Genomic DNA, 23,864 nt, shown 5'->3' on the forward strand with positions numbered 1-23,864 from the left:
AGAACGAAATACTCTCGTCAACGCGCAACCTTACCTCTCAAGCCATGCCTACTCACCAAACTCACATCACTCCCTACTCTTCTCCTCACCCAAGTCAACCTCCACAAAGTCCAGCTTCCCATCCTCCTTCCTCACACCACTATATTGCACAAGCAGTTCTGAAGATGCGCGCGCACTACGACTATCACCTAAATCCCCACCTTGGTGGCCGTCGCCCACATACGGTGAGGGGTCATTGTCTTGGAGCTCGATCTTACCTTCAGATTCGATATCCTTGCTTTGTTTAGCCGCACGAGATTTGCGCCATTTGAGAATAAAGAAGAAGACCGTGTATATTACGACTATACTCGTCACTGCACCAGCGACAGCCAGACCGATGATAAGGGGACGGTGGTCGGGAATGAGGATTGGTGAGGAGGGTGAACTACGCTTGGTCTTGGCGTTCCGGGGCAAGGTGAAGCCGGATAGGGTTGACATGGTCGCTGTGATTATGGATTTCGGGGGCAGGTTGGTGGTGCGCATGTAGTGTTAGTGAGGATGGTATAAAGAAGATAATACCGAGTCGAGCGCTTTAATTTCCCTGTCCGGCTGACGAAATGAGAGACTGAGAAGCTTTGTCGTGATTTCGGATGAAGTAGTTGTAGTGCTGTGTACTTGAATAGTGATGTCTGTGAATTATGTCGTGATCCGGTTTCCTTAGCATACCGTACTTTGGATGCAGTATGCCCATTGTGCAAGTACATTACGAAGACGCTCGTTGCTTCTTAGTTGCACCTCTGAGTACACCGCAGCCTTGCGCAATGCGACGTCTTGTGCACTAACGTGTTGTGGAATATGATGCAGCGCGTATCTCCAAGGCGCGAGAAGCTAGTGCTGCAGCCTGCAAAAGACGTAGTACTCGATGCGGCAAAGGTCCAAGGAAAAGCAATTCCGCTGATCGTCAGCCTCCAGCTTTCTTGTTTGAGCCAAATTCAATCGAGCAACCAGTCGTCATTGCGTCGCCCTTGGAGCGAAGTGGTGTGCGTTCCGCATCTCCAGGAACTTTCTCCGTGTTTGTTCTCGTTGCTAAGATCAACCAGGTGTCCCCGGGGGCGCGCCGAAAAAACATAACGGGAGGCATGTGTCGCGATGCAGATCACCCGGCCAAATGCATGTCGGGGATCATTCCGTGGCTGTGCCGCAAGCCAGGCGGCCAGCCACTGTGTCAGTTGAACGGCGCGTTGCAGGTACATTTCCCACCTGTTAATCTCTCGAATGAGCCGGTGCATCTCGATCATGCTGTCAGCCTTCTAATGCGCGCGATGAAAGATTGTGTACGACCAATTCGTCGCATCTCCTGTCTGATCAGCGGCGAGAAGGTGATCTGGAAGGGGTTGAATAAAGAATGCGCATGCGAGAATGCGGAGTGCATACGGGACGCCGCTAACCGCAGCCGCATCATTGGGTTTCGGAAAACGCCACCGAATTGAACGCGCGGCTTTACGTCATAAGCGAGAACCTCACATCATGCAACTCAGCTGCGATGCTGAACTCTAACAATAGAACACGATCGAATCAGCAGCCACAGAAACAGGCGTTGTCAAGAAACCTAGAGCCGGTATGCCATGGTAATGAATGGAAGAGATGTCACGACGACGAGTAGCAGAGCATGAAAGAGACAGTGCGGCAAGATAGTAGTTTTGGGGTATTGTGAATGTTTCATTGAAATGACTTATTATAAGTATGCCGATTGGTAAATCCCAAGTGTCGCTGTGAATCATTCTGGTCCCACACCTGTCTCACGAGAGACGAAGCGATGTCAGCTCATGGCTGATGTCGCTAACCGATCGAAGAAACTGTCAAAGGAGACGTTTTATGACGATGTTGGAAGGAAGCGGTTCAGTGTCGACCCGCTTACAAGAGACCGGCAAGAGCAAGGAGACCACCAGCAACAGCGCCCATGGCGGGGACGTTGTTGGAGTCGGCGGCACCGGTGCCGGTGGCGCTCTCGGCAGCGCTGGCGGCAGAGCTGGCAGCAGATCCGAGCGACTGGGTGATAGAGGAGATCTCGCTGGCAGCAGAGCCAGTAGCACTTGCGGCTTCGGAGGCGATGCTGCTGATGGCAGAGTCGGCAGCGCTCTGGATGGAAGAAGCACCGGAGGCAGCGGCAGAGCCGCCCGCGCTGGTGATGGAGGCAGCAGCGGAAGTGATCTCAGAGCCGACGGATGAGGCGACGGAGGCGAGGTCAGAAGGGACGCCGCCTACAGCAGAGGTGATCTGGGAGATGATGGAGTCGACCTGGGCGTTGGCAACGCCGGCGGCGATGACAGCGGTGGCAATGGTGGAGAAACGCATGTTGATGGTTTGGGTGGGTGAATTGGTTGGGTGAGTGGGTAAAGAGTTGAGTGTAGTTGGTTTGATGTGGAGATTGTTTGAGCTGTAGATGGGGAGTAGAAGGCAGGGCGAGAGGAGAGCTCTTATACCAGGTGACTGCATAAGAACTAGCGCGCTTGCATGTCGCCATAGCCCCAGCGGCCAGCAACAAACACAGCGGCCACCGCCCTTGCTCGCTTGCGCCTCCTCCACATTTTTTTAGCCACGTAATGCACGCAATTAACTGGACAGTGAGGCAAGTGACGCCACATGGGAGCGCACTGTCCTTGTCCTTGCCCAGATGCGGCAAGCCATCACAGCCCATCCCAGTCATCGGCAGCCGTTCCTGCTTTTTCGAGTGAAGCTTGATCCGGGGCCGCCTCTGGCTGTTTGAGCCTATGACGTCTGTTGACGAACATTTGTCCGCGGTGTAACGAGATTAACTGGGGCGAGAGGCGTTGCATCCAAGCCACAGCCTGCGACGCCCCGTCTCATCGACAGCGGAGCCATGCATGTCTCTGCAGCTGCCCATGGGACGATTCGGGCTATGGCAAGGCGTGCCAGTGCTATTTCCAGCGTTACAGTGATCAATTCACTCTGAAACAAGTCAGCACTTGTCGTCTGGCCAAGCTTTCTTACTGCTACCGCGACGCGAGTGCGGCGTCGAGCTTGATGACCCTGAAATGCAGGTGCTCACCGGCGTGCGACCAGCGACCGCTATAGCGACCAGCACCACGCTTCCTCTAGCTCGACATCTGCGTACCGCGACGCTGCTGCCAACTCCCATCTCCCAGCAACTGCACCAAGGTAAGTGTATACGGGGGTCCACTTGCTGTCAAGGCAACCAGCCACGCGTTGTTTGGGGGCCCGGAGTTCGGTGCATGTTCTGTGTACCAAGAAGATGATGAGACGTGCATGTCGTCATTCCCGGCTTCGTCGTGGACGCCGAGGCAAGCAGTTTCTGAGACGCAAACCGCTCCACCGAAACCGGGCGAACGTCAATAAGGAGGCCGAGCTCGAAACCATGACGAAGAGCAATCTTGGGTGAATTGTGGCTCGACAGACGTTAGCTGGCGACGTTGACCAAGATTGGTGGTGTACCTGGCAGCCTTACTCGGGTCCCCTGTCGCGGATGCCGCCAAGCCCGATTTTGCCGTGATTCTAGCCCACAGGATTCTCTCCCGTGCCATGGCATTCTGCACCAACATCTTGATCTCTGATCGTCCTCTCCTATTCCCGACGCGCGTTCTTGATGTCACTCTTGTTCCTTCATCGTGATGCAAGTCTCAGTCATGTCCCGAGTCGACTCACTCTGCAATTTCCCATCATATGGTGACATCTCTGCCGCCCTTTGCATCATGACTAAAAGCATTTTCTTGGCCCCCACGAGGCTTGCTTCTTCAAATTAGAAATGCCTTAGCAGGTTGCATGCCACGAGATTGTGCATCCGGGGAACACGTGGAGCTCTCTTGGATGGAGATGCTCTACTGCTATACGGGGCACATGTTAATGCACATACACTTGCTTTATTCCTACAGGCCCGGTTGATCTGAAGTGTTGCAGCCGCTAAGCTGACAGCTGCCGCAGTATTCGTGAGAATGCTAGGCCGACCGACCTACAGGTGTCATATAGTCGTCAAGCTTACTATGTAGACGTGCTGCCGGCGAATGGGAAGGATATGCGCATCTCGGCTTAGCGCACGGCGTTCCTATTCGACGGCTTTACCACGCGAGCAATATTTCCGGCTGCCGGCTGGACTTCACCTATGTGATCACACCACCACACCACGCGCACCATACTACGTCGATTTCCGTCTTTGCTCAATCACTCTGATCTGCCCGTCAAGACATTCAACTACAGAATCGCTACATTGCTGTTCCTCCAGGCCTGAAGTGCCTGACAGTGCTGATGGCGTCCTAATAGCCGCTGAGGCTGGACACCAACAGCACGTGTGACAGCGCATCACAATGACATCGAATGGGGATTGCGCATTTCGTCTCAAGCGCCCTTGGGAACAGGAGAGGCTCACATCTCGTCTTTGATGGGTGCTCTTCTCGCTCGTCCCTACCCTTTTCGTCTAATCGCGACTGCATTGGGATGCCTGCACGACGCCTCTCGATTGTATCTTTAGAACACTTTCGATCCCTCTGTTTTCTTAGAGTGTGTGCAACTACAGTGATGGACCGCTGCGACCTCCTCTGGAATAATTACTGAGTAGTGAGTGCGATAGCTCGCACGCGCGCACACTCGACTACATCTGCTGTATTTCCTCTTCAAAATCAAAAGTTCATGTGGCTTCTACCGAGTCACATTCGACGTCCACATGTAGGCTACGAATGCTGTGATCATCTGAGATCCACTAGGAGGCGCTTAGTTGCATATGACAAGAACTTAGTGCTCAGCCTTCCCAATAGAGAAGTGAGAGAACCATACCTGCTCATTGTTTGCAAAAGCTGGGTGAGGCTATCTAGGTAATTCTTTCAATGACCCCATTCTGTGTACCTTTACTGCGACTGCCAGAATTAGTACAAACACCGCAGGCATCACTATCACAGCAATCATTACGACCACAGCCGTCTACACACCTTCACCAAGCCTTGACAACGCTCAAATATCGTCAACATCATCGGCAATGTACCATTCGGGAAACGATCGCTCGCTCTCTACACCGGCTGCCATCGGAATCGGCATCGCTATTGGCATCGTCTGCACCGTACTTGTCCTTGTTACAGTACTGTTACTACACCGCGCATGGAGACTCCGCCGTTCACCACCAGTAAAGCAGTACAGGCAAGCCAAGTTGTGGAAGGGTTTCGAGCCAGTAACACCGAGCACCGCGAGGACTACGTTCGTTGGAACCAAGATGACCAACATATACTTAACGGAGCTACCAACACCGGTCACACCTGCCTTCCTTATGAGCCCACCGTTGCGGGGAGAGGAAGTAGACGTGGAAGAGAGAATTAGACGCTATAGCGAACCTGCATAGTCATGCTGTATACGACGGATGCCTTGTATGCGGCTTCCAGTCAAGCTGGCGCAACACATAAGACAGGGCTATAGCCATGATGGGAGTCTAGGCACGAACTCTACCACGTCTCTCGCTGATCGCGACCAGCAGATCCCAACTCTGCTCACGACCACGAACAAGAACAACCTGCGCCTTCTACTCGTCGCTGCCTGTAAATGTATAGGATCTTGCAACTGGCTCGTTGAGATCCTGCGCAGTCTTCCCGGCTTCGGTGTCGCCAACTCCCGTCGCGTCTCTGAGATCGTTCCCACGCTCTTTCCCCTCAGCGCAAGCACTCTGGACTTCCTGTTTCAAAGCCTCGCCGGCGAGGTGCGCAAGGTGGTCATTGAAATGTTTACGCGTATCAAAAAGTACAGCACCAGCAGCATCACTGCCTTGCTGCAAGCTCGCATGTGTAGGTTAGACATGATGATCTCGCGAAACCTCCCCCGCCGCGACCGTCGCCAGCCACCTCAGAAGAAAGCACAGTCGGCTCCTCGTGCAAGTCTGGCGGGAGTTTCAGTCGGAATATTCAGCATGATTCTACGCCACCTTGGGTGCTGCGACACTCGCTCACTCCGGCAGACGTGCAACAAGGAGCTCGTGGGCAGATGCAAAGACAGCTTCTACAACATTGTCGATCCGACCACCGCTTTCCTCCAGGTGAGTCCCAGATGAGTCTCAGATGAGTCTCAGATGAGGGAGACACAAGCACATGCTGACTCCGTTTCCGTAGCTTGACGCCGACTTTCCTGCGCGCGCAGTATCACTTGCAAACTTTGAGCGGTGGAGCGATCACATCACCACACTACGCCTCAAGGTCCCGAGAACCGCATTCTTCTACCAGCTGCATCAAGGCGCTGCAGCCGCAGCCGGAGCCGACGGCGATACCTTCTCAGCAATGTCGGGTACGAAAGAGTTCAAGTCTGCGCGCGCGCTATTGACGACCCTTCCTCGATGCAAAGCTGTTCAGATCCAGCACGACACCCCAAGCAGTGGCTGGCTCCTATGCGACTACCAATCCAGTCGACGGGAGGTCCGTGACAAGACCATGGCTGTCCTGGGCGACGTGTTGCGCGAGAACCTGGAGGTATGTTGTATCCGCTGTCTGTACAAGACACGCACTAACACTGAGTAGCATGGTCTTGTCGGCTTCATGCTTTCTTCGCACACGCAATGGTACGAGGAGTACCGCCTATGCTACTTCGAAGAACAAGAGAAGGAGGCAGAGAAGGAGACAGAGGAAGAAGGTCCACGCACAGAGGATGAGGAAGATGGTCGACGCATAGAGATGGAGGGAGATGGCCGACGCACAGAGAAAGAGGAAGAAGACCGGCGCGCAGAGCTGGAGGAAGACGGTCGATGCGCAGAGATTGAGGAAGAAGACCGCGGCCATGAAGAGACAGAAGATGCATACGCAGGCCAGTCCCGAGACATGGTTCGCGATGAGTATCGCACACGTGGACTTCCTCGGCCTATCCCCAAGAAGAAGGCGAACATTGTGGCGGCCCTGCAGAAGGATGATTCGAGGAGATTGGAGTAGATGGTCATGCCCTACTAGGACACGCTACTCATGGCGTTGACGACCTACAACCACTTCCATGCTACACTCGCTCTGATCTGGGTACATGATCTGTTCCATGTGCATCTTACGGCCTTCCGGACACTGGTATGGTCTGATGCGCAGGGTGGTGTGGGCCGCTCCTTCCTCTTCATCGAAGCGAGGTAAACAACAACCCAAACGCGGTAAGCTTCGCGTCTCGCACACTGGGATTTCAGATATGACCTGGGTAGCTCGCTCAATCCCTTCAGTTTGCTCGCGACCAGTACTGCCGCCGTCGAAACGCCGCGGCCGCTCTCAGAACCCTGTCGCCATCAGCATCCCTCTCCCCGCCATCAGAACCTCCTCCCCCACCCCGCCATCACAATGGCATTCGCAGGGAAACGCAACACGCAAGAGCTCAAGAAGCTGGAAAAGACTGATGTCAAGATATCAGAGGCGAGACTCTTCAACGCATACAGTAAGTTCTGGCTGAGCGAAGTGCATGAGACATGTATACTAACTTCATACTACTGCAGCGACCACACAAAACGTGATTGAAGACATAGAGGAGTTGTTGCCTCGCCTCTCCCCTCACCATCCAGAGATTGCCGAGTTGCTTCAGACGGCCAGGGCGGAGCCCGTGACACCCTTCACTATCCATGGGCATTGTGACGACAGCGAGACGAAGACTTGGCCGAAGACCGAACCTGCTATGGATCGCTGGTTTCCGGATGCTGTTGACCAAGCTCCGTACATAGAAGACCCGCCCTCTGGTTAGACCAGCGCGCAGCAAAGCATGTTAAGTCGTGTCAGGTCGCATAGCATAGTTAGCGAATAACCCAGACGCGAACTATGTCGCATCGCATTCTCGCTACCACGTCAATCAAGAAGAAACACTTATCAGCCTGGGGCCTACATCGACTTTGGGTCACACACTTTGCACATTCTCATCTTGATGTAGTCTCCAGACCTGTTCGAATTTTTTCTTGCATGAGATGCTATGCTCCCACATCCAGAGCTAATGGAGAGGTATCGCGCATATGTCACCACATAGGCCCACATCGTTGTCTACAGCGAGAGTTGTGCTTGTCGTTGGTCGCTATCCACAAGCGTTATACGACCAGTACCTCGAGCTCAGCCACATCAACGCGACCGAGGTCAAACTCGGACACGGCATAGGACGGATAGCGTGGCTGAAACGTGATGTTCACGGCAAGCTAAGCCGCATCGTCCTCTACATCAACCACCCGGAGTGCTTCAAGAGGTATCGAGCCCACGTTACCACGAAGGCCCAACATCGGCAAGCCCTCCGAGAGCGCCTTGTGGACCTGACAATGGTCTACTTCAGGCGGCCGGTCTCTCTTCCCGCCTTTCTATCTACCACGCAGACATGGCACCAGCACTCGACTGGACAGCTCGTTCCGCTGCGCGTGTTCGCCGACTTCCTTGACGGTGATGGCGATGAGACAGAGCTGAGGACAGCGCTGACGTGGCCACGAACTCCATCTGGCTTCAAGGTCGGTCATTTACCGTTGCAGAGATCTCGAAGATCGCGCTCATCTACAAGGTGCACACCGTCGCCGGTGAGGACTGCCGGACATTCTTTCCGAGCGCCGAGATGATCGCGCGCTATAGGCCAAGGGCAGCCACGTTCGAGAAGGCGATGGAGCGTATGTGGGACAACACCGCGCTGATCGAAGAAGACGACGACGAGGAAGAAGAGGGACCTACAAGGAAGAGGACCAAAGTGACCGGACTGAAGGCTGGGCTGTCAAAGGAAGGGTACGATCGCCAGACCTACAAAATGAACCAAGCAAAGATCGCCGCTGGTGACAAAATCGCCGCGGAGAAGTTCGATAAGAAGCGCAAGAGCATCACGCAAACCCACAAAAACACACAGGCGAAGGTCGCTGCCATGGATGGGAAGATACCATTCAACGATGCGCTTGACAAGAGCAAGATGTCGACTACGAAGAAGGCACCGAGCAAGTCCCTAGAGTCAGGGCGCCGGTCGAGAGCCCTCCGCGATCTGAAGATCGCACAAGGGAACCCTAAGGCTATCGAGAGCAAGAGAAAGCAGAGGGAGAATCAGGCCAAGTGGAGGCAGTCCCAGAGAGAAAAGGTCAAGGCCTTTGACTTGAAGCAGGCTGAGAATGAGAAGAAAGCGGAGGACGAGCAGAACTAGAAGAAGAACTGAAAAACATTTTAAGTCGCAGGACTTAGCAGATATATGTATGCGCGCCTCTGATGAGTATGGTAGAAATGAAGTTACCCTGGAGGTGTTCGCAGTGCTACACATTTGTAGGCTCTCAGCATAAAGGTCAATGTATACCTCAACCTAGACTATGTAATATAACCTGTCAAGACATGCTCCATTGTAGACGTCTAAGATAACATGAATTTCTATCTTCTTGTTGTCGCACTGCGGGTAACTCTGTTAGAATAGACCTACACGAAGCGGTTGGCTGTCGCGCAACACAGTGAACAAAGAGGGCTGGCGATCCGAGAAGAGCTCGTAGATGTCAATACTAAAGTATCTCGTTGCAAGTGCAGTTTGTACGCTCTCGATCCGACTTCAGTCTAGTGCTGGGATGTTATCAATCCTACTTGTGCTGCGCGTCAGAAGCACGTACAATCTGTGTTAGGGTGGAGGCCATGCTTCGCGCTTCGCAGCAAAGAAGAGCCAAACAAGAAGAGAGCAGGTACCACATCAACGAATACAGAAAAATAATAACAGAGTATGCAGTAACAAGCCTAGTGTATGCACCTTTCTGTGCAGCGCGAGTAGATGCCCAAAATATTAAAGACAGGCACGAGTGAAGTTTGCCAGAAAAGATAAAATGCCAAAAAGCTTCATGCGTCCTAACGCATTCTTTTCGCACTGCGCGTCGCAGTAAAAAAAGATCTTATAGCTTCCGATACCGGGAATCGAACCCGGCTCTTCTCGGTGCTCTCTGAAGGCGTTGAAAGCGAGATATCCTAGCCGATGGACTATATCGGATGATGTTGATGAAAAGTTGAGAATTTTGAAGATTCAAGTTTCAGGGAAAAAATCGGCAGGGGCGCGGCGTTGAGCGTAACGATGCTTTTAGGCGGGGTAACGCCGATGCGCATGTCAGATCAACCAAGCCCCGGTTGCTCGCCTACCATTAGCACACTTGTGGTAGTCTGCTAGCATTGAAAATGCTTGGTCAACTAACATCAGAAACAGGAACGAAATCGTCAGTCTTCACCAACACACTTGAAATCACAGGCAACTAAGGGACTTGCACGCAAAGACAATAGCAGTAAAGTGTGCAACACATATCATTCAGTCAAAGAAGCAATGAACCAAAGCGATTCAAAGCAAGTAGGTACAAGAAGTGAAGAACACCAAAGTGTTACTTTCCATCATCCATCCTCCATCCTCCAGGATTTTTCCATCACGTTTCTACTGTCATCGCACCACGAACTTAGACGCGGAAAGCGCGGGGGTGGCGGCGAACCTTCTGGCTGGAAGAGCCAGCCTTCTCCTCGAGCCAGGAGATGAAGGTGTCAAGGGTGAACTCCTTGTCGAGGCTGGCGCTGCCGGTCTGGGCAGGGGCGGAAGCAGAGGCAGCGGGAGTAGAGACAGCGGCGACAGCGGCCGAGCTGGTGGCAGCAGGGGCAGCAGAGGCAGAAGAGGCAGGGGCAGACGCGGCGGGAGCAGAGGCAGAAGGCTTGGGCGCGGAAGCGTTGCCAGAGCCGGAGCCGGAGCTGGCACCGTCGAACAGAGCGGGACCGGGCATCTCGTAGCTGGACATGTCACCGCCGTAGACGCTGACCTTGATACCAGGGTCGGTGGCAGTGTAGAGCTTGTTGGCCGGAGTACCCTTGGGGGTAGCGGTACCGGAGCCGGTAACCTCGATGTTGATGCACTTGGGGTAGTTCTGGGCACCGTTCTCCTGGCCAGCGGAGTGGAGAGCAATGATCTCGTGACGGAGGACGTATTGGCCAGGGGCAATGCTGTCGGGGACGGTCACGGTCCAGGTGTTGTTGTTGGCGATGAGCTTGTCAGAAGCCCACTTGCCGTCCTCGAAGCCAGCAGCGTCGATCTTGAAGAACTCAAGGTCGGTAGACTTGGCCTTGGTGGCATCGTCGACCTTGGCGAGGTAGTCGATGACGGGGCCGACGTGGGACTCGGGCCAGGTGGTCCACGAGATGTCGAGCTTGCCACCAGCGGCGACGGTAGCAACCTTTGCGCCAGCAGTGGCGTCCTTGTGGCAGGCAATCTTGGTGGCATCGTCGTACATGGAGGGGTCGACGAAACCGTTGTCGAGGCACTCGGGGCAGGACCACTCAATGACCTCGGGGGAGGGGGTCTGGTACTGGAAAGACGGGTCGTAGGCAGTGAAGTCCTTGCCGTCAACCTTGATGGCAGAAAGGTGACCGTGGGCGCTGACGGAGGCAGCAAAGGCGCCAAGGATGGCAGCGGCTTGAATCTTGGAAGGCATTGTAGTGTTGGGTGTTGGAAAGTCTGGTTTGGACGAAAGGGTTGGTGTTCAAAAAGTTACTTCGAGATCAACGAAGATAGTAAAGAATGTGAGGCGCTTCAAGCGTGAAAAAGTGAACGAAGGTGAAGAGAGCGAATGTCGACTGACTGAATGACTGTGGTGGTGAGGAATTCTACATGCTGGGCGAGGCGTACTCTTATACTCAGATACTGCCATGTCGGAAATGGCGCATCGCTGTGCATGTGTCAAATGAAAGGAGTGGAGCTGACAGAAAGGGAACCGTTTCCGCGTACAATGCTTCAGGGCTGTGGAGCTGGGGTGCTCGATGTTCGCAAGGTGGGCTTGTCACTTGTCATGGCGGTGCTTGTTTCATGGTGTGGCTTCTGATCCTGGCGGTAAACAGAGTATACTGAGCAGTCCTCGGCCAGGTGTTCCTGATCGACGCAAGGAATATGTCAAAGCGAAACGCAAGAGGGGTTGAACATTGAACAGACGCCAGATACAGCTAGCACGTCATTGCACCGGTGTTTGGATGCAGTGGCTGTACATTCTCTGCAGCCGAACCCCCGTACGCACATTATGCTCTTACGACAACTCTTTAGTCTTTAGTTATGATACCAGATGTTGTGTACTTGATGATGGTGCAAAGAGCTTGGGCGCCGAGAATCAACGACTCTTCCCGCCCGCTGCACACTAGAACCATCTCGACTCGCTTAGACTCAGCGCCTCAGAAACGACATCTACGCGTCACCAAATCTCCCACCACCCAGCGGCATAAACGCAACCACGGCAGACCGGCAGACCGCGCTCTACTCCTCACATTCATTAATCTGCAGCAAACCTAGGTATACACCCGTAGGTCCGATCGTAGCCTCAGCGCCTTTATCTCCGTATGGTCGCTTCCGACTTTCATCGTTTCATGCCATGCCCCCCTGAAAGTGGGTCAACGACAGCGCGCGCCTCCACTACGCATGACAGTTCCAGGCGCTTGGTACCAACGTCTTGATTCATTCGAACTACGGTGTGCACTCTGTATTTGCTCTTTCGATCGAGACCAGGTACTGAGACTGGAACACTCCACCGAACCCTCCCACATACCGTTGGCAAATTACACTGCATCGTAACAAACTTCACGACATGTTCCTGCCTCCATTGGTGCCTGAACGTCAGTACCTGTTTCTGCGCCTCAATCAATGCCGCCCGGAGAAACTCCACTGGTGTTTTATGTTGTCCGGGTGGGTCTCTGCTCTCTATGCGTTTCAATGTCGCTTCCATGCCACACGGGCCTTCATTTCGGGCCAAGAAACTTTAGCAGCCGGCAACCGAAAACAAGCAACGGCTAAAGCGACGGTACAGCTGGCCAAGGCTCGCTTCCTACCGGAGACCCGGTGTTCATCTGTCAAGGTGTGAAGGGTGTAACACGCCTATGCACAGCGTTTACTAAACATCATTTTTGCACACATCGAGATCCAAGAATAATACCGCTGGACAGATGAGAATTATCATTGTACTCCCTCCGCACGACAATGCTGCATTGAAAAGGAAACTGGCAGCCCATGCCATGACCCTATTGGAAACGCCGAAAGTCACCCTCTAGTCATACATGTCGTTACAATACACTAGTTCCACCGAACGCCCCATAAACCGTTCACATGCCGTTAAGACGAGTAGCGCCATGTCTCAGCTCCATGGACATTCGTCGTAGGCTGCAAAGGCGGCAGCACTGGCTTCTGATCCCTTGGTACAGCTACAAGACCGCCTTTGCCGTCATCACTAATGGGGCTAGGTGTTGGTCGTTGTGGCTCGCGTGGTGGCGGTCCTGGTGGGGTTTGGATTTGCGAAGCTTGCATGCTCCTAGGAAGGTCGTACGATAGACTGGAGCGGGGCCCCGAGGGAGGGTAGCGAGGCTGAGGCGCCTGTGGCGAGTGCGCAGTCATGGATGGCGTACCCGTGGGGCCTGTCGATGTAGCGAGCTGCTTAAGCATCTGTTCCCACTTTGGCGCCTCGGGAGTCTGCGTCGTCCTTGCCATCTCCCGTTGGAAAGCATCTGAAGACTGGAACTGTGCGGATGGCCTTGGTGCAGGTAGGCCCGTTGGTGGCGGTGGTCCGTAGTATCCTGGAGAAGGCGCGGCTCCGTGTGACGCGATAGGCCTTGGTGCGATGGAAGTAGGTGTACCACTGGGTCTCGGCGTAGGCTGCTTTGGCATCCATTCCGGTGCAATTCCACCATCCAGACTATAGGGTGATATGTAAGTTTTTGTCCTCCGCAAATAACAGTTTCTGAGATAGGGATAATTCATGACGTAGGATAAGTACTCAGTGGGGGATTGGGCAGCATAGATGATTTCAGAGGAGGGTGTGACGGCGTACATTGGAGGTTTAGGAGTCCCAGTAGGGTTGCTCAGCATGTTTGAGATCGACGCGCGACCGTGTGGTGATGCCTGACTTTGATGGCTTGGTGGGCCGTAAGGTGAAGCAGTCATCTGTCCCGCGCCTGGTGAGTATGGTGAGGGTGGCAACTGACGAGGACTCTGAGAGTATGGGTATGGTGGTAGAGCGCTATTGTGTGTCGGTTGCGCATACTTGTCAATCCCATTGAGCAGAGTCGCCGACTGTGTTTTCCAGGACGCATTAGAGTAGCTCTGTGGCGGCACATATGGCTGATACTGCTGTTGCTGCTGCGAAGGGTGCGGTGACCGATGCGTGTGGTAGCCTTGGTATGGCTGCTGCCCTTGTTGTCCTGTGGGTAAGCGATGATCATAGCTAACATTGGGTTGATGTGCTACTGGCGAATTGGGGTTCTTGCGAGTATCAGGGTTGTAAACCGGCGACCTGTAAGACGACATCGTCAACTCCTTCGGCTTGTAATTATATGGCCGACCATCTGGTGTTTGATATTGCATCGGTGTGCGCGGAGGTACTGCGATGGGTGCCGGTTTGATTGGATAAGAGGCTGGGTACGAAGTACGGTGAAAGGTTGGTACTGGCGGGGGAGGAGGCTTGACGGTTTCGAGGAAGTTGCTCTTGGGGTTGTTCCTAGGCTTTGCAGGGTCCTCAGTGTACTGTGGCCTAGCCTCGGTTGAAGGCTTTCCAAGGTAGTACCAAAGCCGGTCCTCCCTGCTGAAATCGACTTTAGCCACTCTCCGAGTAACCTCAGGAGCAGTATACCATTCAGCCCACTTGTGCTCGGAGTTGGGGTCGTGGAAAGGATCGCCCATTTCAGGTACACCGTCGGTGCGGTTCGTGATGTCAAGGGATGCATCGCTCTCCTTAAGATGCTCAGGAAGTGGCTTGGCATTTGCCGACGGCTTCAAACGCTGCGATTCATCCGGATGAAGCTTGAGTATGTACTTCCACTCAACTTCAACTCGGTCACCGTCAGGTAATACATCTACCAGGACAGCCTGCTCGCCAGGTCTGTTTTCCACGACCTGTGCACCGTAGATCTGGTACATTTCGCCACCCACGTACTGGAACTGGATGACATCCTTGGGTTTGAGAGTCTTGCCATAGGCCAAGACAAACTTGTCCTTTTCCAGTGCTTCAACATCGACAGTCTTATTGTTGCGCTTCTTTGGCCGGTGGAAACGGCATCGGAAGTCGTAGCCATCGTAGAAGTATTCTGTGCCCTCTTCGTCAAAGGTAGGCATGGGACCAAGGTCAACCTGGACACCTGCAGCCACCGCACAGGTAGCATGGAAGGCCCTAGTACACTTCTTTTGCGAACACTGGAAGACGGCGCCGCGCTTAGACCGACAGTAGTTGCACTTGAGCTCCAAGCGGTCCTTGCCGATGTTGGCCACGTTGCAGACGGTTTCGACATCGCCCTTGTTGACAATGTAAGTCTCAGGCGTATAGTCCGCGCAGATCCGGTGAGCCTTCATGCCATTGTCGGTCGGTAGCAGATCGTCGTACTCCACATCGTTAGGGCAGAGAATGCAGGGCATACCTCGACCTGGAATCCTGATACGGATGCGAATGCGCTTGAGCTTCTTAGGTCGAGACGTCTCTTTGGGATCTTCCTTGCCGCGCTTCCTCTTGTTGCCGGCTGGCTTACGGCCTGGCTTTCCTTTGGTTTTGCCAGCGACACTGGCTGGAGGACTGGGCAGACGATCAGCGCCGTCTTCATCGTCTTCGTCGTCATCAGTCTCCTCATAGTACTCCGGTGTTGGCTCTCCTCGTAGCTTGCGCTCGATCTCGTTAACGTCAACCCAAACGCTGTCAGATTCGCAGAGACATTTCTTTGCGATCCGGCCATAGCTCAACCAAGATTCGTTTGCGAAGTTGACCGATTCTGCGCAGTTGTAGCCAATGTTGTACCCGGAGTGGTAGCCATAAGGATATGTGATGACGAATTCGCCCTCGTAGTGAACCAGACGGTTGACCTTGATGTTGAAGTCTCTTTCCAGTCGCTGAGGCGAGATTAGGTAGGTCTTATGGCGAAGGAACTGTGAGCAATGCTTTGCGTCGTTTGGCCAGATGGTCTTCATGGCAGCTTCGAAGCGGCGAGCATCTTCTTGCGATATGCTGTACCACTGCTTGGGGGCACCAAAGTGAATGTAGTTGATACTGTAAAGGTCCACATCCTCCAAGTGCCAGGCGAAAGTGGCTTTCCACATGCCCAGGTAGAGGTACGCTGTGTTGACACCAGGGACCTTGGTTCCAAGAACATCCAGAAGGTTGGGCAGCTTCGCGACGTTCCAGGAGGTGGTCGAGTCGTCAAACAGAGAACCTGGCATGTCGGCTCCATACATGGGCGAGCCATAGTTGATCGTCTTCCAATAGTTGTCCTCTAACTCTTTGCATCGCTCGACGGTGTACTCATCAAGGCCATCCAGGTGGTAGTCGAAGTCCTCAAACGCAGCCTCGTCGATGTAATCGGCCACTGCGCCGCGGTTGTTCAGACGCCGAGAAGAGACGGATTTCTTCTCGTCGGCTGTCTTGACTTGCCGACCGCGTGCCCTAGCAGGTGGTGTGCCGCGCGCTTCCTTCTTGATCCTCCTTGCTGGTGTCTTCTTCTCCTCGTTTCCAGGTGATGTGGGTGTGGGAGGGACCTCGGGAGAGCTATCTTCGTCTTCGTCGTCTTCCACTGGCTCCTTCTTCACCTGGCGCCTTCGAGAAGGGCGACCAGGTCCGCGCTTAGGTGCAGGCGAGGCATCGCGATTTGCAGGGGCGGCGCGCGACGAGCGGGTACGAGAGGGGGGTTCGGCAGCAGCCTTTCGGCGCTCGCCTCGCTTGGCTGGCGGCTGATGATGTGGCTCGTCCGTCACGGCTTTCCATTCCGGCAGATTGTACGATCGTTGTTTCTCAATGTTGGCTTGTGTGTAGATGCCGTGTTGTCCAGCGAACTCTTGGGTGATGGGGTTCTTGACTTTGATGCCCTTGACGGCTTCGGTAAGATCAGGGAGCGATTGGCGCCTGGCATGAGTCAATTTGGGAGGCCATACAACAGGCGCATAATCGAGACTTACCATTCCGCTGGTGGAATAACCTTGACGATACCCGACTTCATTCCATGCTTGTCGATCTTGTCAATGAAGCGCTTGAAATTGCGAAACTGGTCCATTGTCTGTAGAGATGGTAGTTAGTATCTTGTGTAGTTTATTTCCACGCGTCATAGTCATAACATGCGCGCGCGTGCTCCTCGGCCTGGGTAGGAGGTTATCTGCATATAGGCAACCTACTGGCTTGAACACGGGTATCTTTCCTCCCTCGAAGTAATGATCTGGTTCGATGTCTTCGCCGTCGTCGCTGTCCAGCTCGGAGAGTTCGGACGACATCCTCTCGAATCGCTTGTCGTTGTCTTCGCTCGTGGGCGGCGTCAGAGCTGGCTTCGTGGTGGAGTCATCGTGCGTCGCGGGCGGTGCCTCTACGGAAGGCACAATATCTGAGGGCGCTTCCATGGTGAAGGTCGTAGTTGTCGAGTCGTGGATGTCTCAGAGGGGCTGTGGAGCTGCTGCCATGCGTCGCTTCTCCGCCGGGGCGGGCGCGCGTCGATGTATTAGTACCGCAGCAATTTTACAGCAAGCGCAGAGGGTGTGCGAAGCTTGCAGAGTCGTTGATAAGCGTTATCGCAAGTGCTGGGGCGCGTAGTCGCTGGATGATGCTGAGGGAGGTGCGAAGGCGAGAATGAGGAGGTTGCAGGTCGTGGGTCTGCGCTAGGCGTTAAGCGCAACAACCCCTGCCACTTATCGCCTGACGATGGGCAGTTTGCGACAACAGCCGGGTAAAGCGTCAGAAGAGCTGCATGTATTGTGACTCCTCAAGTGGTACACAAAGCCTAATCTACATAAAGGGACCGCGTGTGCTGTCAGTTGTTGTCATTCTACTGCTCTGCGCAAAGCGCGCCAAGTGTTGTGCGCGGTGACTGGCATGCACGTCATCCAAGGCCACATCTACAGATCTCATCTTATCAGATCCCCATAGTTTCCATCTGTTCACCATGTGGTAGCCAACTCACCACAGCAATGCCAGATGCATTCACCGAACTCACTTGGGCATGCTGTTGGCTACTTTCGATTTTCGTATCTTCCGGAAGGCAGACTGTGCTCGTCTTCGACGTCCAGTCTATAACAGAAAAGACACGATGAATTTACAACTAGATCAGACGTGAAACGTGGTTCCTGAATCTGTGGGGTTAAGCTTTTCTGACTGGCGCCTGTCTCAACGGCTGCAGTGACCCGCTAGTTCGTGCATCACGCCGCCATGTGCAAGAATAGGGCCGCGCCTCACCAACAACACGATAAGCCAATACGGCTGCCGTAGTTCGAGAAGAGATATATTGTGTACTCATCCTGTTTATGGGCCTATATACTGCACAGTTGCCGTGCAATTTGTCACTGTTGTTTGACTTTACCACGCCGTGCAGGTTGTTGGCAGCTCACTGCGACAGTAAAGTCCGGATGCCTTCACAACGCTTTTGGTATTCGATCTACTCGAAACTATGCTGAGTTTACTATGCGATCGGCTGTTGTCTGCATGGAGGAGCTGATGGGGGCTGCCATCAGGTCCCGAAGACTTCTGTGTATATGCTCTGAAGGGAAAGCAACAAGCTAGATACTAGGAGGAAGATCATCTCCCAATGCATGAATCTGATGATGAGAGCTATAAGATGATGTTTGATCTTTTGTACGCGATGTGCATCATATCGTGCGAGCGCTGCAACTCCACACCGGTACTTCGTACTACCCAACACTCGCCAATCGGAGAACATGACGAGCCAGTGCGCCCCCCATGGAAAATCTCCGGATCGACGGCCGCTACTACCAGGGGTGCACGCTCAGTCATCGTCATCAAGTACCCTACCCTAATTCAGATCAACAAACAACCTTTAGCTACATGAGTACAAACTTGAAATCACAGGATTGACAAACAACAATGGCAGTTGCTTGAAGCAAGAAATCATATTGTACAGGCCATTCGTTAAGCGCCAGATCATAACCCAGAATATAGTACAGCCGTCCCATACCCGAGAAAATGTTGATCCTATGCACCGATGCTATGCTACTAAACACAATGGGCTGTACGTTTGTCTTCCCAGCTCTTTCGTTATCTCATCTGCTCAGATGCTCCAAATAAGGTATGAAAGCTGCTCACGCAACTCATCTTCCCCAAATGTGCGAGTCGTTTTGCAGGAATAGTTCATCGACTCTACGAAGATTCTCCACGAGGAGCGCCGCGGAAACCGCCACGCCCACCCCTGAACTCTCCACGGCCGCCACGGCCACGACCGCGGAATTCGCCCCTAGGACCGCCTCGGCCCCTGCCGCGGTATCCGCCTCGCTCACCACCTGGGTGACCACCACGTCCCCGGCCGCCACGGTTGTGGTGAACCTCGGAGAAGCCATCGTTACCGGATGTAGGAGCGGCAGGTGCCGCGCTCGGCTCGGGGGTATCGTCGGCCCAGCTCTGGGTGCTGGTTACGGCGGCAGCGACGTGTGGTGTCTCGGTCTCGGCAGGGTCTCGCGGTACCATCTCAAAGGACTCAGTCAATGGGTCATCGGCGCCGGTGGGTTGCTTGTCCCATTGCGCCTCTGCAGCAGCATTTGCTGACTCCATTCCAATGCCGGAAGCCGCCGGTGCAGCTGATGCGGTCTCGGTGGTTTCAGTAACAGGCTTCGCGCCAGCGTCGATCTCAGTAAGACCAGCGTTGGTGATGGTGGGGTCGGAGCCAGCCTGTGCCTCGGGATGAGCTGCTTGAGACTGCGCGACGTCGTCAACCCAAGCTTCTTCGGCGGCGAATGGGGCTTCGTCGAGTGCTGCCTGCTTGACTTGGGAATCTATACAAAGTCAGTCGGAGACGGCGCACTTCATATAATTTTGAGCTTACAGGTGACGCTGAGTACCACTCCCTCGGTGGATGGTACTCCCTCTTCCGCGCCCTCGATCAGCTTCTCTGCAGCCATGACAGCGCCGGCGTCTCCTCCATAGACCTGGAGCAGAGCGCCCTCGAAAGCCTTAGTCAGGTCAGAGTCGTCATCCTCAAGCTGACGGCGAGCAGCCGCGGCCCTCAAGAAGCGAGACAGTGTCAACAACTTCTCCTTGACAATCTTCTGCTGCTCCAGCGCTGCCTCGGCCTTGATCGTTCCCCTCAATGTCTCCAGCTCGGACGAGTGTGACTTGGACAGGACCTCCTTCTCCTTTGCGAACTTGGCCTCAAGCTCATCGCCGTACTTTTTGTAGTTGGTGTATTGTTCCTCGTACTGCGCAAGCTGAGCTTGGAGACCGGGTTTCCTCTCGGCTTGAGCTTTCTGGTCGGCATTGATCTTCTTGGAAGCGAGGAGGTCGTCGAGAGAAATGCCGGGATTCGCTGCGATTATGGAGTCGACCTTTTGAGTTGCGCTCTGGAGATGTCGTGTAAGCAAGGGTTCGAGGGGTGAGAGACACTATTAGCTTACCAGTTTCTTGTTGATGTTGCGGATGTTCCTGCGCAGACGCGTCTTAGTAAGTGACTCCTGATAGTTTTGTATGCGATCTTTGAACCACAATGCGGTTGCGACTTACTTCTGAACCTCGCGGAGGTACGAGTTGTCGCTATCGGTTCCATTGGCCTTGCCGGCGGGGTTGGAGCCACCTACGCCAGCCTCGGACGACGTCTTCTCAGGCGCAGCGGGTACTGCGGTAGCTCCCTCTTGCTTGCCCTTCTTCTTGCGGGCGCTCTTCGACTCTCCTGTAACCAGGTTCTGCAGCTTGTTGACTACTTCCGAGGCCATTGTTGTGATTTGTTTTGGTTGCGTTGATAATTCAGATGAATTCTACACGTAAGTCGCGTCTCTGAAATGGGAGATGTATTTGCGTTCTTTTGTTGTGCTGTTTCAAAGTTGATGGTTCGGGTACATGGGCGCCTGCCCTCAACGTAACTTCGAAATTAGCGTGGGCACTAGCGTCTCGTGGCCATGACGCACCCCTCACCTGTCAGTACCACGCAAATCTCATCTGGGTGAGGTTGACAGAACACGGCTTTGGTACCATTACCTGGAGCTCTCAAGTTACGTTTCTGATATCTCTCTTCGTTTTGTTTCCATGGACACATTATGAAAGCCACTGCTTGCTATAGACAAGCCGACATCGCAATTTCACACAGGGAGATTCTAGGTCACTAACGTCTTCCACAGGTCTTCAAATCCCGAAGCTTACTATCAGATAGCTGGATCACTTCCGAAATCCGCGGGATACATGCGACTTCTTCTGTAGATCATAGTAAGGGAGCATGCTTATGATGACAGCCGTCAGCTCTGTATAATAGTACTTGTGAGGTTGAGCAGTACGCGGCTCATTGGAAGCTCTCAGTTGCACTCAAACATCAGTCCTGAACTATTATCAATCATAGATGAGCAGTGAAGCTGTTCCGTGTTCAGTACACTCGTGGTTCTCAATAAAATCCCATCCTACCTAGGTAGCAACTAAAGTACGCCCCAATCATGTGCTGCTGCGGCTGATGCGTGAAGCAATATAATAAAAACTTACAGGACACATCACGTTACTATCTTTTACTAGGTAAAACAGCAACCAGTTGCTACCTAAGAACATCTGCCACCAGCTACCTAGTCCGCCTCAACTTCAACCCGGGCCTCGCCCACACCCCAGTGAACCACCAAATCATGACCTCAACCCCACCACGATCTCCACTTCCGACAAAAGTAAAGTTCTTCAGGGATCTCGACATCATAGAAGCCTGCGATATCTGTCATGAAGCATTCAATGAAGAGCACAAAGCCACACGCACGCAATGTCAGCACATCTTCGGTCTTACCTGTCTCAAAAAGTGGATCGACACAAACGTTTCGCATTCAAATACGTGCCCTAAATGTCGACGCACCCTGTTCTTGGAATCATCCCTGCCAGTCTTCCACCCAGGATCGCGCCCAGACGTGCCACATCATTTTACGCTCGACATGTTCATAGACACATTATGGTCGCAAGCTATCGTACACTTTATGTGGAACGCTATGAGTAAGCTAATTCACAAAGCTGTTATCTACGATGCAGAAATCGATGCCCAAATTCACAAGGTTGGTTGGTATGCTGTACATGACACTTTCAGTGTCTTCCACATAGGACCTTATCATCTGAATCGCCTACGGGAACTCGCCAAGGAGATGATCAAGGAACAGGTAGAGACAGCACCTGCTGAGCTTGTGCAGCCAGCAGATGGTAGGCCGCGGTATGGATTAATTCGCGAGATATGGTTGCTGCGCGTGGCAGAGATACTGGGGTGGCAGTTGGTGGAACACATTCCTGGTACGCCTGCATGGTATGAATTGGAGCTGCCTGACCAGTCTAGATGGAGGTGGAAGGCATGGGGAGCTTCAGATGAGGCTGAGTAAATTCGCGGTCGCAGGGTATGTTTGTCTGTTGGACCTTAATCGCGATCTTTAAGGAACAGGCAGACGAGTATTGACACTATGCCTACGCATGCTTTAATCAAACTAGAGGTCTGTAATATTCTTGAATTTATGCCCATGAGCCCCTGTATTGAACAGTCGTTTACCCTGTCTTCTCCACTTACTCAAACTTCATCTTATTGACGATACTTCCAATTCCCTCCACATACACTTCAACCTCATCTCCGTCTTTCAAGAAACCCTTAGGGTCCATGAACAGACCAACACCACTCGGTGTACCTGTGAGAATCACCGTACCAGCTCTTAGCGTAGTCCCGCGACTCAGATGCTCCAGAATCTGGCCTACACTGAAAATCATATCATCCGTCCCGGTTTCCTGCCTCTTCTCGCCATTGACCTTGGTCCAGTACCTTAGCTTATGAGGATCAGGGATCAAGCTGGGGGACACGATACACGGGCCTACGGGAGCGAACTTGTCAAATGACTTTGCGTAGCCGAATTGGCCGCCCGACACACCCGCAGGGAGTTGATAGTTTCGGGCGGAGACGTCGTTGGAGATGGTGTAGCCAAGGAGGTAGTTGGCGTAGTCTTTAGCAGCAATATTCTTGCAATCCTTTGAAATGACCAGGGTGAGTTCGCCTTCGTAGTCGAGTTGCGATTGGCAGTCCGGGTGGATGGGAATGGTTTCTAAGGGGCCTGCGAGGGCATCGCTGGGTTTGGTGAAGATGGCTGGGTTGGAGGGGATAGCGAGGTTGCACTCTTCGGCATGGCGCCGGTAGTTGAGGCCCACGCAGAGGATTATGTTTGTTGTCGGGACGGGGCTGAGGAGCTATTAGATATTAGTTCTTCCTGCTATGTGTACCTCTTATAAATACGGATTGCATACCTTTCCCACTGTAGCTTTCTCTCCCGTCTTCTTGAAACCACTCTTGATGTCCCCAGACAACACTTCTACACTGCTTCCTTCGATGTCCCTGGTGGGCACCTCCTTCTCTAAGTTACCATGTACCGTCTTTCCATCCTTATCCTCAAATCGGATCAATCGCTCAAACGCCGACATCGCTCTTACTGTTGTGTTGAAGTACTTTACTTGTGGAAGTGGAGGCAACAGTAACTGTGATCTAGAGGCAAAGACCGGTCTGGAGGTAGTAGTAACGGTGCGTGTGCAGCGTATCAAGGAACGTGCCAACATGGAGTCAGGGATCTGGAAAGGCTTATAAAGCAGTCAGCGCGTGTTGATGCAAGATGGCCCGTTGTGGAGTTCGGGACTTTGCCCCACGTTCGCGTCGGTCGCGGGGTCGTCTTCGGCATTTCCATGTGGAGATATCCGTTGCCAGAAGTGCGATCTTGAAATCTTATGTGAGGACTCTAACAACGTAACCAATACCACTCTGCTTGGTCGTGATTTGTTACGGAACTGAACATATGCTTCAAATCTCAGGATTGCAACACAGCCGGCAAGATGATACGGGTAAATCATACGCGGCTTCCTTGCGAAGAAAACGTGAGAGCGCGTTTAGCCTATCACGGGTGAGACACGCTTCCGCCTATGCACGCGCATCATCCACCTGAACTCCACACATCCATACACCCACACAAACATATCGCCTACCACAGTTCTTTGACCTACTCCAAGCTTGCGC

The 23,864-nt window shown here is 53.3% G+C and overlaps 8 protein-coding genes and 1 non-coding gene across 9 annotated transcripts; 2 read left to right on the top strand and 7 right to left on the bottom strand.

The window, feature by feature from the left end:
- Positions 1-66: 66 nt before the first annotated feature.
- On the bottom strand, positions 67-522 carry J4E92_006121 (uncharacterized protein; the record flags this gene model as incomplete). The annotated part of the gene is made up of 2 exons (XM_051497495.1): positions 67-139; positions 224-522. 2 exons carry the CDS (start codon positions 520-522, stop codon positions 67-69), a joined length of 372 nt encoding a protein of 123 aa, XP_051352142.1.
- A 1,371-nt stretch (positions 523-1,893) lies between these two features.
- On the bottom strand, positions 1,894-2,334 carry J4E92_006122 (uncharacterized protein; the record flags this gene model as incomplete). The annotated part of the gene is made up of 1 exon (XM_051497496.1): positions 1,894-2,334. One exon carries the CDS (start codon positions 2,332-2,334, stop codon positions 1,894-1,896), a length of 441 nt encoding a protein of 146 aa, XP_051352143.1.
- Positions 2,335-5,899: 3,565 nt separating this feature from the next.
- On the top strand, positions 5,900-6,905 carry J4E92_006123 (uncharacterized protein; the record flags this gene model as incomplete). The annotated part of the gene is made up of 3 exons (XM_051497497.1): positions 5,900-6,025; positions 6,099-6,452; positions 6,501-6,905. 3 exons carry the CDS (start codon positions 5,900-5,902, stop codon positions 6,903-6,905), a joined length of 885 nt encoding a protein of 294 aa, XP_051352144.1.
- A 384-nt stretch (positions 6,906-7,289) lies between these two features.
- On the top strand, positions 7,290-9,090 carry J4E92_006124 (uncharacterized protein; the record flags this gene model as incomplete). Its single annotated transcript, XM_051497498.1, has 3 exons — positions 7,290-7,383; positions 7,980-8,422; positions 8,473-9,090. 3 exons carry the CDS (start codon positions 7,290-7,292, stop codon positions 9,088-9,090), a joined length of 1,155 nt encoding a protein of 384 aa, XP_051352145.1.
- Positions 9,091-9,818: 728 nt separating this feature from the next.
- Positions 9,819-9,906, bottom strand: J4E92_006125. Its single transcript has one exon. It is a non-coding gene; the product is annotated as a tRNA-Glu (tRNA).
- Positions 9,907-10,357: 451 nt separating this feature from the next.
- On the bottom strand, positions 10,358-11,377 carry J4E92_006126 (uncharacterized protein; the record flags this gene model as incomplete). The annotated part of the gene is made up of 1 exon (XM_051497499.1): positions 10,358-11,377. One exon carries the CDS (start codon positions 11,375-11,377, stop codon positions 10,358-10,360), a length of 1,020 nt encoding a protein of 339 aa, XP_051352146.1.
- A 1,658-nt stretch (positions 11,378-13,035) lies between these two features.
- Positions 13,036-17,280, bottom strand: J4E92_006127 (uncharacterized protein; the record flags this gene model as incomplete). The annotated part of the gene is made up of 3 exons (XM_051497500.1): positions 13,036-16,795; positions 16,849-16,946; positions 17,062-17,280. The coding sequence occupies 3 exons, from the start codon at positions 17,278-17,280 to the stop codon at positions 13,036-13,038; spliced, it is 4,077 nt and encodes a 1,358-aa protein (XP_051352147.1).
- Positions 17,281-19,027: 1,747 nt separating this feature from the next.
- Positions 19,028-20,589, bottom strand: J4E92_006128 (uncharacterized protein; the record flags this gene model as incomplete). The annotated part of the gene is made up of 4 exons (XM_051497501.1): positions 19,028-19,656; positions 19,707-20,220; positions 20,275-20,302; positions 20,381-20,589. The coding sequence occupies 4 exons, from the start codon at positions 20,587-20,589 to the stop codon at positions 19,028-19,030; spliced, it is 1,380 nt and encodes a 459-aa protein (XP_051352148.1).
- Positions 20,590-22,381: 1,792 nt separating this feature from the next.
- On the bottom strand, positions 22,382-23,281 carry J4E92_006129 (uncharacterized protein; the record flags this gene model as incomplete). Its single annotated transcript, XM_051497502.1, has 2 exons — positions 22,382-23,050; positions 23,108-23,281. The coding sequence occupies 2 exons, from the start codon at positions 23,279-23,281 to the stop codon at positions 22,382-22,384; spliced, it is 843 nt and encodes a 280-aa protein (XP_051352149.1).
- Between the last annotated feature and the right edge of the window lie 583 nt (positions 23,282-23,864).

The sequence above is a fragment of the Alternaria infectoria genome (genome assembly GCF_024043175.1).
Source record: "Alternaria infectoria strain BMP 0036 chromosome Unknown scaffold_9, whole genome shotgun sequence".
Classification (NCBI taxonomy): domain Eukaryota; kingdom Fungi; phylum Ascomycota; class Dothideomycetes; order Pleosporales; family Pleosporaceae; genus Alternaria; species Alternaria infectoria.